Here is a 16,596-nt window from a genome sequence, read left to right as displayed (position 1 = left end):
CTCATTTTTCTCAATAAGTGAGATGGTTTGTCGTTCCCTAAATGCAATTCAGAAATAAGTCTGCGTATTTGCTCGCTTTCCGAATCTGAGAATTCTACTATTAACCTAGCTTTAAGGGCATCATATTTAGCCGTCGCTGGGGGATTAAATAAAATATCTGATACTGCGGAAAGAGTTTCAGGGTCTATCGAAGAAACCACGTGGTTGTATTTTGTACTATCGCTACTAATCTTCGCTAAAGCAAAGTTACTTTCAACTTGAATAAACCAAAGTTTAACATTTTTTTTCCATAAAGGGGGAATTTTAACTGCCACGTGTGAGATTTGTGGCTCCTGAACCGCCATATTCGATTCCTCGTTGGTTTGGCCTTCCGATCCTGGCATGGTTGCCAATTATAAATATATCGTAAATCGTAAACTTAATGTTTTGCACTATACCTTATCAAAACAGTATCAATTTAGAATAAAATAATGAAGACATTCAATATCTCAATAAAAGTGTGAGCACGAATATTACCCAAAGATCAATTTTAAACAATCAATAACTAAATTAAAACTATAATTTTAGAGCAAAACATATCACAAAAACATAATTAAGACCAATCACAGATAATTAAAAAAATTTTACCACATACCTGTAAATCCTCCTCAAGTGTGATAAACCACGTGTAATCCGTACGATAAAATGAGGAGGAAATAAATAGGGTTGAGCCTTTATCAGTCATAAGGAAGAGCATTGGCATCAAAATAAGGCATATTTTTAGTTTTTAAACAAAGATTGAGACAGATAGTCATTAGGGATCGAAACAGAAGGAGCGAAGGACAGGGTCACCAATGATGTACGTGTGAGTAACACGTGCATACGAAAATATCCCTAACATTAACTAGGAAAGCCGAAATCTTAGTTAAGATAGACATGTTACAATTAATAATCAAATTTAATAAGGAAAAGTAACAGTTGCCGGGTACATTATAACGGCTTAAGAAATTCAGAGCACAGTACAGATGCGAGTACACCAGTTTACATATCTCGGCGAAAACCGAGACGCACACATTTGTTGAAGTAGTTCCACTTGACTGCCGGGGAAAAATCTTCTCTCTCCGTCAGCCTGTAGGTTTGCCAAACGGGTTTACTGTTTCGCCAATTGGCGCTTTTCTGTACAGTTTTTAAGTCCGTATCGCCTGTTTGGCACTGCCGCTGCAAAGATAATCATCTATGATGTGAGCCCTGTGTGGTCTTGCGTTGTCATCCTGTAACAGGAAAGCATCACCTATTGCAATGTCATATGGGTGCACATAAACATCAAGGATGTCATCTCTATAAATCTGAGCATTCACGGTTCCCCTTGGAAAGACATGGAGGTCTGTGCGTCCACCCAAAGAAATGTCACCCTAAACACAGACACTGCCCCTTCCGTATGCATCTCTTTCATGGATGTTTGACGGATGATAACGGGTTCTAGGTTCTCTCCATATCAAACAACGCGTACTATCACTTTCTAGACTAAACCTGGACTCACCCGTTTGCCCTCCATTGATCAGGCGTCCAGTGGACATGTTGTTGTGCCCACTGAAAAACGGCCCCTCCTATGGTGTGATGTGAGCGGCACACAAATAGCTGGTTGCCTCGCATACAGACCACCTTCGTGAAGTCTTCTACGCACAGCTGACATTGACACGAACCTTCTGGTGGCTGCAGCAATGGAGGATCTAAGAAGAGTCGGAGTAGCGGTTCTATTCCTGTGTGCACATAATGTCAAATATCGGTCATCGGCGCTCATCTTAGCAGTTGGCCGTTCTTGGCTGAACCTCCTAGATGCTGAATCTGTGGTTTGAAATTGCCTCCAAAATCTATGAACCACAGAAGGACTCACATTTAGCCATCTGGCCACTTCTGTTTGACTTTGTCCTGCCTCTAGTCTCCCAATGGCTCTCCATCGCAGTTCTGCAGGCAAATGATGCCTGAAGGTCATTGTTACAAATTGGCTATCTCAGAGTTCTGATGTCACTGTCATATTGAAATACGTGGGCTTGCTCTCAAACATTGACTTTTATGCTCCTAGCAGATGACGTATTCCAAAAGCAGTGCCACTAATTTGCATATCGCAGTTCTACTCAGCTACTCTTACTTGGCAACATATTCAAATTTTACAAGGTTTGGCTTATTTTTGAGGGAGTTATCGCTATTTTTGTGATTTTTCCTTAATTTATGCTAACTAGTGTATATAATTTATAATAACTGCAATATTTATGCATGTGCTCAGCAAAGAGTTGTCTGTAAATGATCTCGTTGGTGCTTGCCTTCACGTGATGCTTGAAAACATCACGAAGCTGAATTCGTACGCTTTCCCAAGGTGGGATTTCAAAGTTCTGCTCTGCTTGGGGGTGCACATCAGAGACAGAAAGTTCCTCAATGACAGGGCGAACTCTTAAAGGAAAGGTAGGAACACAGGATGGACGTGTCTTAAATAAAGTGTTACACGCATATCAAGTAAGCACAGCTTATTAGAATGTTCAGATTGCAATAATATATTAAAATACTGCAAAAGGGACAACTGCTCACGCCTCATATAAAGTAATGGTTAGTTAGAGTCAACATACAGGCTCTGGACAGAAGTCCTGAAAGCTTCTGAACAAATCCGCAGAGCTTGATGGTGAACAGGATCTAGTTTTAACAATCCTGATGACTGAGCGGATCCATACACAACTGAGCCGTAGTGCAGTCTAGAGCAGACAAGTGCTCTGTAAATGCGAAGCATAACGCAACGCTCTGCACCCCAGGAAGTGTTCGCCAACACTTTTAAAATATTTAGTGTTTTTAAACACTTCTTTCTCAAGTTTAAAACATGAGAAAGGAAAGTCAATTTTCGATCGAATGTCTCTCCTAAAAATTTTACTTCAGGCGCAACTGGAATAATTGTACCATTCAGATGTAACTCTGGCTCATGATGGAGACCTCGCTTCGTACAAAAGTGCAAGCACAAAGTTTTCTGTTTTGAATACGTAAATCCCTGTTTGTCTGACCACTCTTGGAACTTATTCAGAGCCATCTGCAATTGCCTCTCTACATATTTCATGTCTGCCCCTCGACAGCTAATCTGTAAATCATCAACATATAGAGATCCCAAGATGCTGAGAGGAAGTTCTTTTAATACAGTGTTTATTTTTAAACTGAACAGGGTTACACTAAGCACACAGCCTTGAGGTACACCCTCTTCCTGTTCAAAAACATCCGACAAAACAGATCCAATCCTTACTTGAGTCCTAGTGTTCACTAGTGTTCAAGAAATTCTAAATAAAAATTGGTAGGTTGCCGCGCAAGCCACTCTCGTGAAGATCCCGAAGTGTCTAGTCCTTCTGGCAAGCTGGACATAACAAAGAAAAGGGGACTACTATTAGGATTATTTGCATTTGCATCTGTACGTATTTTTTTAGCAGTAGATTTTTCACAACTAGAACTTTGAGCGACTTGAGTGACTTTGAAGTCTTTAATTAGGTAAATGCGTGAGTTAGCTATATTGAAAAAAAAAGATTCGGGTCCGACGGCCCCGCCCACCACAGAGCTCAACAAGGGAACACAGATTCCTGTGTTAGAGGTAGCCAGAACTATACGCAAACTGAAGCCCCACAGTCGGCTTTCCTGAAAGCAGGTACTCCCGAGAGCCTATCCGCAAGCCACTGACGCAAGGACTAGTGACCAGCCGATCGACACCCGTGAGGATGACTAAGGTGCCTTCCGTTTAGCTAAAGCAGAGGCCAAAGCAGTGTGTTGGGGACAGTACCTCCCCCCTCAACTACCAGGACCCTCCTTTCTAGCGACACGGGTCTCCACGCACGGCAAACACGTGGACAGTTTTCTCGCCACTCGAAAACTAGAGACAAGGGCTGTTCCAGTCTCTCATGACGAGCCCCAAACTCCAAAGAGAGAAACCACAAGGAAGAAGAGAAGGGAAAAAGTTCCGGCCAAGAGGATAGATCACTGGGGCTCCAGGATCGTGACACCCGTCTCACCAAGAAGATTATCCCCAAAAGGGCTATGGTACCTCGAGATTGCCACACCGTACTCACAAAAGTGAGCCCCTGAGGGGCTGGAAGTCCAGGCTTTGAATCCCAATAAGGCCACTACATGATTTAAATAGGCTGCCTTTAAAAAAAAAATCCAAAAATTGCCCTACAGAAGCACCAACTAAAATGTAACGGATGATAATTCATCATTCTCAGGATTTGGCAGCTAGGTTTACCCCATACCTTCATGGTGTAATTGGAACACACATTTTTATTTGCTTTATTTGTGTTGTAGCAGCTACTTTTTTATTGCTAGCTATTTTCACATGAGTAGATTTACATACATTTTCAAAAATACTGACAGTTTGCAAATCTTCCTTGTAAGCAGCATATTGAAAGTATAGTATATATATATGTTAAAGTGCTAATGTATTTACTTAATATTTTAATTTTTTTAAAATCTTGTAACTCATATCAACATCTTAAAAACATTAAAAATCTAAAAGCATGAAGTTTCTAGATAAATAACACTTATATCAGTGGTCTTAAACCTTTTCTTTCCCATTCCCTTTTCTCACAATATAAAAGAATGTTATCCTGGCATTTTGGTACTATCGCAACCACCTCAATAGAAGTCACCAAACTCTGGCAAGCATGCCACAACAGCTCTTTAGGAAACTATATCCACTGTGAAAATTCACTGAATCAACTTTATTTCTGCAAAAAATCGCCAAACTGTGCCAAGGTGGTTGCACTAACACTTACATACTGTCATTTCTTCTCAGGTTTTTTCGTATCCCCTTTTTGTGAAATAGTCTGACCCAAATGCAATGTAAAGTTGAAAACTGAAAAAAGTTTATTTCAGTATATCATTAAAATACATTTAAGTTTCATGTTTAAAACGATAAGCACCATTTGTATCCAAATACACATAATGTATATTAACCAAACAGGCCAACTTGCATCAATTTGGATACAATGACATGCATTCAGATTTGGCCATGTGTATTCTTAAAAAAAAAAAAAAAAAAAAAAAAAAAAAAAAATTCTATGTACAATTAAATGAAGCAATGGTTTTAGGTGGACCAGTGGTACATAAAACTATGGTGGACAAAACAGAGCTTTTGTTGACCTCATGTATTTAAATGAATAAAAAGTAATTATAGTCTAAGCAAAAATTTAAATACAATAATATGTTTTATAAATGTATTACGTGACAATGGAGAATAATTATAATATGTTAATACAGTCAAATACTGAAAATCCGCCGACCTGAAATCCGCGTTGCCTCTCAAAATATAAACATTCAGTTTATAGGTTCCGGAAACCGCAACATTGAGTACGAAATGTCGAAGAAAAAATACTTACCAAATAATGATGTCATAATTACCAAATAATAATGAGTAATAATGGAAATACCAAATTATTGACATCATGATAAAAGTTTTCTTCCCTTTAATCTGCATCGAGGTAAAAAAGCAGACGATTCACTAAACTCTTCTCTCAAATTCACGTTTCACATATTTTCTGAGCTTTGTTATTTCACAAGATTATTTAGTGATGCCTTTATTTTTATCCGGATATTTTGTGGATAAATTGAGAATATTTTAAATTCCAGCCCTTTTTTAATACAATGACAGATAAGAAATGCACTCATAATTTTACTGCTTGCAATGGTGAAAAACGTAAACAAGGTTGCATTGACGGTAATGAAAAAAGTGCAAATTCTGTAAAAGATGGAGGCAAGTTCCACTCCTCGGTTTATAGCAGAATTGTATGGAATTGAAACACGATTGTGTATGACATATGGAAAAATAAAGAAAAGCTGTTGAAATTTTACAGCAACAGTGATACTAACACCAGAATCCCAAACCGGAACTCTTTGCATTAAGTGAAATCGGCAAACCTGGATGCTGTGTACATGAAATACAATGAATAATATAATCAATTTACATATGTAATAATAATTTAAAGCATATAATAAATTATTGCAATAATGTATATAATAATTTAATTAAATGTATCTAATACGCATTATTTATTTTGCACTTTGAGTCTGAATATTATGACTTTTGTGTCCTAAAATCCGCAAAATCCTAAAATCTGCACAACATCTGGTCCCAAGCTTTGTGGATTTCTGGACTTCTACTATAAAAAAAATAATAGCAGCCAACAACTTTTTTTTTTATACTGTGGCACTCAAATGTGTTAATAAATATGTTATTCATATTAATATATAAATTAATTACAGAAAAGGAAACATTAGAATTCAATTTCTACATTAAAATTCAAGTACACTAATCCTTCATAAACCATGGTTTTGATTATTTCTGATGAAGAAAAAACTAAAATATATTATGAAACGTTATGCTAAAATCTTGCATATTCCCCCACTCCCCAGTCTTAAAATTTTGTATAATTTGTTGGTATTCACATGCTTAGAATTTTATTTTCATATTTTAATCCCTTACATGTGTACTTATTTTTTACCATTACTCTTTCATTTTAAAGATGAAAACTGCAAGATAAGAGAGTATAATTTTTTAATTGGGGGGGGGGGAAACTTGCTTGGGCATTAATTTTGCATAATACTCTATTGGTTTCCAAGGAAATCAAACACAGGGCACTCTTCTTCAGGAGCAAAGAATTTTTGCAAAATGGGAGATGCAATGACTATTTTTATACCGAAAATGAAAGACTGCAAATTGAGCACAAACATAGCATCACCTGTTGAGAAGAATAGTAATAAAACACATTTCTCTTCAATTTGAAGGGTGGGTGATTTAATCCATGTTTAAGGATTATGCATGTAATGGATAATGGTGCATAAAAGAGTTTACACTACTAGTCTAAATAAAGAAAAAAATTTTAAGAGGATAAAATGGGGTAGAAGATGTTAAGCAAGATTTCCCAATAAAAACTTTTTTAAGTGAATTTTTTTTTTTTTTTTTCCTTTGGCAGGACAATTAACTGATCATTTATTGAGTTGGGTCCTCTCAATGAAAAGAAACTGAAGATCAAAAGAGGCATTCAGAATTTACTAAAGTTCCAAGAAGCATTACACAGTGGCTTTGGGGGCGAACAAACAAAACAAAATAAATAATATACATTATATCACTTTTTTAATGGCCTATATATTACATTTTATTAAATTAATTTTCCATATTAAATTCAATTAATATTCTTTAACAAATCTTTTCTGTCTATTATTATTATTTTAAATGAAACTATTCAAATTCAGCATGAATGGCTAATACTGCACTGAACTGAGCATTTTGTTATATCCTCATAGTTATTACCTGTGCCTTCATACTCTGCCAACTTGTACTGCTACTATTTCAAATGAAATTATTTGAATTCTGCATAGATGGCTAATATTTCACTGAATTCAATATTTCGAAATCATCATAGTCTTATTATCCATGTTTCTGGTATCTGAAGAACACTCGAAGTATCTAACTGTTGCATATAATGAGAGATTACTATACTCTCAAGTTTCTCAGTTTCATTTTAAAACAAACTTGGGAAGATATACTCACACCATCTAGAGATGAAGAATCAGGTTTCTCATACTTAATCAACCAGTTATCATTTCCACGATCTAAAGAAACAAAATTCTGTCACACACGAAAATCTTCATAACTTGACATATTAATTAAACAGATTACAAAAAGGAATTATCTTCCATACAATTTTTGACTGTTAGATCAATTGATTCCCACTATTAAAACAACTTGGTTATTTATGAGGAATATATATGTAACCTTTATTTTTCAGCTGTTACAGACATTTTTATACTTGGAATTACAATATTTTTACCATTTCAATTACAAAAAATGTTTCAGTTACGTAAATGTTCATATTTTGGCATTTTTAAATTTAAAAAAAATCAATTTTATAAAAATTACAAAATTTGACTTTTTATGCTGAAATTTAATCTTTAGCCCTGATCCTTAGTAATATTTAGCAATATTTTATAACTCATTATATAAAATAAAACAGAAAAGCTTTGACTCCCATATGACAAAGTTTGACTGAGATATTTAATCTCAAAATTTGGCATTTTGACATCATTTTCAACTTGCCTTGAAAGGCACAGATAAATTAGAAAAATTCAAAGTTGACTTTTCCCCATAAATATCCTTTACTAACATTCTTTTGGGATTTACAAGCATGTGGCTTTTCATTAAAATAACAATTTTAATACAAATGGTATGACAAAAGATTTTTCACACAAGTAATTTATAAGTTTTCAAACACTAAAAATATTTCATTAATACTTGGTATTTTCTGATTATATGTACCTCTGGTGAAAAGTCATAAAAAGGTGTTCATTAGGCAAAGCAGTATGTCACCTAAATACCTATGCAACGTATTTATGTGGCAACCCAGTATACGTCTACAGAGCATGTCTGTTTTGACCGGCATACAATGCACAAGTTGTATGGAGCAGAGTTTGTGCAGTTGTTGTTTAAGTGAAGACAAACTGCTGTGTACATCAGGAACTAACAGCATAAAAAGGGAGATTTCTTGAAAACATAAGGGCTTTATTGGTGATATTTCTTGTTTTTTTTAATTTTCTTGACTAACTGCTCTGGTATAGATGTTTTATATAGCAGCCATTTTGAAAATGGCTCTCCCTTTTTGTGCCTTAGCTTGGTGAAAGATTAATCAGCAATGCGTTCATATATGATGTTCAAAGTCACCAACAAGTTCATGACTTACAGTAGGAGGAGTGGATAATCAGATAGTACCATTAGTTTAGAATTTTAATCAAATAAACATACAAAAAACTTTAAAAAAATGAAAGTTAAATTAAAAAAGAAATATTTTTCATTCTTAATCTGTTTAAATAATGCTATCAGTTTGCTATCTGCTAATACAGTCAAAAGTCGTTAATTCGGACACCCATAATCCGGACCTCAAAGCTAAAATCTTTCTGCGCATGCGCCGCGTTGACGCATGCGCATAGGCGTTTTACGCGTCCACGCAAGACATTTACGACTGCGCATATGTGTCTGCGCAAGCGCAGAATACGTTTTCGCGTGCGCGTTTAATGTAAAACGGACGGTATAAGCTAAAATTATATAATTATCTATTTCAGTTAATGTTCATGATTGCGTTGTTCCTTAATCTTCGAATTGGATCCGGCTTATTATTTTTTGCAGACTGTAAGAGCAATTTTATAAAAGTAAACTTGAACTTTCGATGATGTCAAATAGAATTTCCGATGCTGGAGCTCCCAAAGGATCTAGAAAACGAAAGTATGCTTCGATGTCCATCAAACAAAAAACGAATTGCTATAAAAAATGGATAAAAGCATATCCTTTGTTTATCTAACCGTTCCGACATCTGTTTATCAATTTCACGCTGCTCTGCGCGGGGGGGGGGACGTCGCGGCGCGCTATGAACTGGAAGTTGATCTGTCAGCACTATTGTTATCTTTAGGGCAGATGTTTTTATTTTATTCGGCTTATAATTCCTTATTAAATGTAGTATTTAATCTCGATGTACTCTGTCTTTGATATGATTTAAATCAAATTTCTCGTCATTATAAATATCACGAATACAAATCAAATAGTTTTCTGGTTGCAATTTTGTAATTCCGGCTATGCGTAGGGTATGCTTTACGCATAGGCGCGTTTAAAGAAATGTTTAATAAAGTAAACAAATAAATATTAAGCTTATTTTTTTGTAAATTTTGATACCCTTTAGATCATAATTGCTCATTATTTTATAAATTACGCTTTCATATTTTTAATTTTATAATTTCTGCATGCCATCTTACCAGATTTAAACTTATGATCTATAATCCGGAAAAATCGATAATTCGGAATCGTCGAAGCCCCGACGAGTCCGGATTAAAGACTTTTGACTGTACTGAAGCCTGGCAGTGTTTTCTAGAACATAAATTTTAAACAATTCTGTGAATACTAGCCCACTCTGTAACAAAAATTATATTAATTAATACTTTTCATTACAGTATGCATAGAAAAGCCCATTTAATCTATTAAAATTAGAAACCTTTTTCTATTCCTTTTTTTACTTTTAATTATGTACAAATGCAAACATTTTGGTGTACAGTTTTTGTATGGCTCCTGAATATGATTTCAGACTTTAAAATCAAATGTCTCATTCAATTTACATCTTATGGGAGACATTCTTTTCTACTTCTTTACTTTTTATAAAGAGTAAAATTTTCCTAAATATAGGAGGACCATATAAAAAGTTAAGATTTCATAACTTTTATAAAATTTAGAAATGCCAAAAACGAAAATGTGTAGAATTTATAACATTTTTATAACTGAAAGCACATGTTTATGACCAATGGTTGCAAAAACAAAGGCCGCAAAAACATTTTTGTGGAAATGGTGCATATAAGGAATGCAGTTGCACATTTCTGTTTACATACATGAGTAATCTCAGATTATTTTATACTTTAGTTATGAAACAGTGCAATTTATTAAAAAATAGTGAAGTTCTCAGTGCTGAAAATCCGTTAGGAAATAAAAAGTACATAAATCACTTGAACTAAAATATGAGATATGATCGTACTTTTAAATGAACTGGTTTTAGAGTGCTCATGGCATGTAAAAGTGTTATCAAATTATGTAAATGTGACCTTTTTAAGGAATACACACACCAGGATGACATGTCAAATAAGCACTTCTTTTTTTATGGATATTTTCAGCATAGTGGAAATTTAAAAATCCAGATTAACTCACTAAATGAATCTGCTAGCCTCAATCTTTTAGATAAAAAATAAGTCTTAAGGACTATGTTTTTAATGCATATATTACGTAAGGCATATAATACTACAAATTAAGGGGCTAACCATCTCCTTATCAGCAAAAATACTAGGGTTGTGACTATTAAAATAATTAACAAGCCATGCATGCAATAATGCTTAACAGATTTTCATTTTATCAGCAATCTACAACTCTAAAAGTATCAAAATATAATCTCAGTAATGAATGCAAACAGACTGATTAGACCTGCATATACACTAGAACTAACAACAATTACACAGTTCTACTAAGACGGGAAGAACAATCGTGTAGTCTAGTTCATAGTTCTATTGTAAAAAATATTTTTAAATAAATCACAAATACAGTATTAGAAAAACTGAATATACATAAAAAAACATGAAATTTTAAAAAAGGCCCATACCACATCTAATTGTCAGTCATGAATTTCATAACCCAATCTCAACACATACAAGATGACAACCATAGAGAATGCAATAAGATGTAAGAACATAAATTGCCCTGCCCGCCCCCACATACAAGCGCATTAAATACAGCCATCTCATAAACAGATGGAAGCTTTTCACTGCTGAGATAAGTATTTCGGTTGCAGATTTAACAGGAAACCCACATAATTTTCAAGCCTGCTGACAGTTTTAAAAATATCCACAAAAAAAAAAAAAAAAATGTTACAACTTTCCTAGAATTACAAAATTTTCAAAAAAAAAAAAAAAAAAAAAAAAAATTGTACAAAATGTGAAAATAAAGAAAAGAAACAATACAGTCAAAAGTCATTAATTCGGACACCCATAATCCGGACTTCAAAGCTAAAAACTTTCTGCGCATGCGCCGCATTGACACATGCGCATAGGCGTTTACGCGTGCGCATAAGACCTTTACGACTGCGCATATGAGTGTGCGCAAGTGCAGAATACGTTTTCGTGTGCGCGTTTTATGTATAACGGAGGGTATAAGCTAAAATTATCTAATTATCTATTTCAGTTAATGTTGTTGATAATTGCGTTGTTCCTTAATCTTCGAATTGGATCCGGCTTATTATTTTTTTGCAGACAGTAAGAGCAATTTTATAAAAGTAAACTTGAACTTTCGATTATGTCAAATAGAATTTCCGATGCTGGAGCTCCCAAAGGATCTACAAAACGAAAGTATGTTTCGATGTCCATCAAACAAAAAGTGGAATTGCTGCAAAAAATGGATAAAGACATGAAGAAGGTGACAGAGAGGTTAGTGAAAACGAAAAAATTTCGATTGACAAGTTAGTCGGTATTCTCGGCACAGCAATTATAGGACTTGAACAGCGGAACTTTGTAACTGAACAAGAAATTATGTCTGTTTATAGAATTAAAGAGGAAGTATTATGACATAAAACAAAGCAAATTAAACAACTTACATTGAAAGAAATGTTTAATAAAGTAAACAAATAAATATTAAGCTTTTTTTTTTTTTTGTAAATTTTGATACCCTTTAGATCATAATTGTTCTTTATTTCATAAATTACGGTTTCATATTTTTAATTTTAGAATTTCTGCATGCCATCTTACGAGATTTAAACTGATGATCTATAATCCGGAATCGCCGAAATCCCGACGAGTCCAAATTAACGACTTTTGACTGTATACTTTTATGTCTCAGAAACTAATAATTTTCCTTTTTTACATAATATCATTTTTTCCCCTAGCAAAGAATGTTTTTGCATACGGTGGATGATTTTTAAAGAAAGAAAAATTTTAAATAAACATTACACTTAAAAATATATCTCGGAATAAAACCAGACACGTTCTTTAAATTAAAACTGCTATTACAGTAGCAAGGAAAAACTTACTTCAGAAACTTCCCACCTGCTACTTATGAAGTAAGGAATATGAAATACATTTCCTTTTCTAAAATCATTTTCTACACCTTAACATGATTTTTTACTCAAATAGATAGATTGATAAAAAGATAGAAATCATTTAGTACACCTTAACATGATTTTTTACTCTAATAGAAAGATATATAAAAAGATGGAGAAATACCTGTATTTCTAATAATATAGTCCAAAACAACCAGTCGCTCAAATTGTAGTTGAAACTGTCTTTGCAAATCTTCTGGTAAGGGATCTGATTCAAATTTTTTAAGCCAATAATCAGCATCTTTATATCCATCAACAAACAGTTGAAAAGAACCAACCTGCAAAACAATAATAATTAAATACTATTAAATGTATATTTATTGTAATTTTAAAAATGTAAATTCTTAACAACACTCATGCCACTGTATTGCTAAAAGAAATAAAAATTAATTTAAATAAATTGTAGTGACAGCCTGTGTATTATGCAGAACCATGCAGTGCAAATACATATTTTCTGAATGCAAAAATTTTGCTATTAAGGGAAAAATCTGATGTGTACACTACATGACTTCCTTGTACAAAATATTAAATTATATGCATTTTTCCCTGCATTTCATTTAAACTTATTTCCCCGAATTTCATTAGAGATATATTTTTCATTCAAATAATTCAGTTCTCACTTTGCAGCAAGGCAAAAATACATAAAACCTCAAAATATCTTTATTAAAAATAGAAGAATATAAAGCACCAAATACAGTTAAAACAATTTTTACAACAAATCAGAGTTTCTACACAAAAACAAGCAATTTGGCGAGGGTGCAAGTAGATAGATTTTTTGGGGGCACAAAACTAAAAGTTTCGTTTTGGTCCCACTCGCCAAAAAGACACTGAAAGAGCAAAAAGACTTAATTGAATGTTTTGCTAAGTTTCAAATGTAAATAAATATGGCTGCTATGGTAAAATAAATTAGGCTTAGCTTCACTTAAAGAACTTTTAAATTGTTGATAATTCTAAAACTATTGCATGCAGATTAACTAAAGGCATAAAAACCTTAACAGGATGATAAGAATAACATAATTCAATTATTTTTAAAGAAAACATGCACAATATACTAACATAGGAATAAAAAATTATAGGAATAAAAAAATAGGAATAAAAATAACTGAGACATATAGGAATTAAAAAAACTGAGCTCATTGAGCCGAGTAACAGAGTGCTCACTCTATGTATACATACATATATTTTTGGTGAGTATATGTATATTACATACATACATACATATACTTTTGGTGCAGCCGATTGCAACCAAAATCAGAGGTGCACAACTACATGTTATAGCAGTCCTATATACAAAATTTCAACGTCCTGAGGCTACTCATTTTTGAGTTATGTGGGATACATGCATACGTACGTACAGACGCCATGAAAAAATCTCTTTTGAATCCATTATAAATCAGTTTTATAATTCTTTTGGGGGAAAAAGAGTCCTTTTTTCTGTCCTTACGTACAGATGTCATGCAAAAACATTTTTAAATTGCATTCAATAGTGGTCAAAATGGATATTTTCTTTGAAATATGATACATGGAATTTTTCATTACATATCCTTTACTTCGTACAAGGAAGTAAAAAGGGAGGGAAAGGACTTTTTGTGGTATAATGGGATAGGACTGCTTTAATTGTAATGTTCCGAGTTTCATTCACAATGTAAAATTAGGAAGGGAAAACATATAATCATCAAACAATTACTCTGAAAAAAAAAATATAAAATGTCACTGTCAAATACTCCTTTCAAAATATGCAATCCTTGTCTTTTTGGTCATAAGCACATTAAAAAAATATAACATTTCTTTCAATGTAAGCAGTCATCAATTATAAGATAGAACCTTCAATTTCGCTTCCCTCCCTAAAAATTTCTCACAAAATTAAACTAATAAAATTCTAATATATATATAACATACATTTGTATGGTAAAGAAATTTTATTTACTTCTAATACCATTACGAGAAAGTATGTTTCTGAGTCATTAATACCTGCATATCAATATCAGGTTAGTTCTTATATTATCTACCCCATCACATACTATTTTCCAAGTCATGAAGAGAAACACAGGCACACTACTTTTTAAAAATTAAATGCAGCACTACTTTTTATGGAATTAACCTTTAAGTTCTTAATAACAATACGGCCAATTCTGTAGTACCAGAGGGAGGTGCAATAGTCACGGTAAGTCAATAGTCAGGATCCACATTCTTAAGTAATCATTAAATGGGATGTTGAACGCAGTGTGAAACTTCTGCATAAAAACAAATCACTGAAAACGTCACAACAAAGCAAGGAGAAAATAATTACAGAGTGGGAAGAAAAAAAGTGCATCTAAAAACTGAAAAAATATGTAATATGTAATGTGAAATATTTTATCTATCAAATGAATTCATACCTTTGGAGGAAGATCGATTCTGTTGAAATGCAGAGGAAATCTAGGAAAGCGTTGCACCATATTCTTCTTAGTTCTTGATTTTGCTCTATCTAATGCAGAATAGTTAAATGTTTCACTGGTCAAGTAAACAACCTGCACATCAAGTAAGAAAATACTTAATAAATCACAAAAAGTTAAAGGAACATTAGAATACAGATTGGAATTTAAAAAATTAAATATAAAATATTACCTAATATGTTAAAGTTTTAGAATTATTATTTCAAATACTGAAGGTATCTTGAATTTTGTAATTACCTCAGAGTACCAAGTTAGATAATTAAATTAATAAGCTATTTTACAGTGGGCAGATGATGAGCAAGCAACTCATTTCACTTGTATACTTTTGCAGGCAAACTCTGCAATTATTAAGAGCATTATGGTATTCATAGTAATGCAGGCAAGCACTACACTTTCTTAACAATATGCATTTATGCAGTTATGTCAGTGTTAACACAACACCAACATAACTGCCCTCTAGTGGCCGAATATGCGGATTGCATCTGCAATATCATTCTACAAATAAATATGCCAATCACAATTTTCCAAATAATGCCAGATTTCTTCCAAAGTAGCCATATACTAATGTTTATGCAATAAATTGTATGCCCACTAAGAAATTTTTCAATGTTTCCCTTAGCAAAAATTTCTCTCACTGTTATGTTTATTTTACCAATTATTCGGGATTCCAATTTTACATGTCCTAAGTGCTAGTAAGTACAGAAATAAACAGCCTTTATCTTATTTTATTCAAACATTTTTCTGATTCATATAAAATAAAAATTTTAACTTCACTTAAAGTTGCAAATACCTTCCATAAATAGTCATTTGATTTTTAATGAATCCAAAATACTGCTCTAAAATTAATATCTATATATAAATAAAAGATACTAGTGCAGTAGACCACACAAAGATAAGAAATTCATGTGTGCCATCCCCCCAACAGGTCACTGTGTTTGAGCTGTTACAAGGTGTGAGATAACAGGCTCTGACATTGCAGAAGCAATAACTCATTCAGTTATGAAACTACGTCACATTACAAAAATCATAACCTCACAGCCAGTGTCAAGGGATCTTTAGTGATCTGTGTTGTGTCTGGCACCAAAGCCTCATGATTACGGAATGGGCCAACGAACCAATGATACTATTGCTCCTCTTATATGGTTCCAGCTATAATGAATCAGAAGACTTTTAAAACCAAAAAATTAAGAGTGTGTGAATAATTCAGTCTACAAACTGTTCTAGACAAGGCAAGAACTCAGAATGCTCTTAAACTCTCAACTAGAGACTGTTGCTGCTAGCAAGATCCTCACATTATGAGGACAATAACTGTTTCTATGCGTCTTTTCTTGTTGACAGTATTATGAACAGAACTTCTCATAGATTTATATTAAATATATCTTAGTTATATATGCAGTAAGTAATGCATAACCTTAACAAATGTGCACCAGTTACCACATGGAGTAACACTGTCAGCAATATTTAGAATATTCTGATTTATAAAAATATGCCCCACTAAA

General features: G+C 33.4%; 1 protein-coding gene across 2 annotated transcripts in view; it reads right to left on the bottom strand.

The window, feature by feature from the left end:
• LOC118197631 (phosphatidylinositol 4-kinase type 2-beta-like) overlaps window positions 1–16,596 on the bottom strand; it is an 83,523-nt gene that overhangs the window by 40,413 nt on the left and 26,514 nt on the right. For both annotated transcript variants that reach the window (XM_035369168.2, XM_035369167.2), the window contains exons 3-5: window positions 15,041–15,172; window positions 12,787–12,940; window positions 7,544–7,605 (exon numbers count right to left, since the gene is read on the bottom strand). In XM_035369168.2, coding sequence (XP_035225059.1) covers window positions 7,544–7,605; window positions 12,787–12,940; window positions 15,041–15,172 — 348 coding nt within the window. The remainder of the gene's footprint in view (window positions 1–7,543; window positions 7,606–12,786; window positions 12,941–15,040; window positions 15,173–16,596) is intronic.

This window comes from Stegodyphus dumicola, chromosome X2 (assembly GCF_044657685.1).
Source record: "Stegodyphus dumicola isolate Sdum_Otavi_A_Nest chromosome X2, ASM4465768v1".
Lineage (NCBI taxonomy): Eukaryota > Metazoa > Arthropoda > Arachnida > Araneae > Eresidae > Stegodyphus > Stegodyphus dumicola.
Note: the sequence above shows the minus strand (reverse complement) of the source record. Positions and strands in the feature narration are given on the sequence as shown.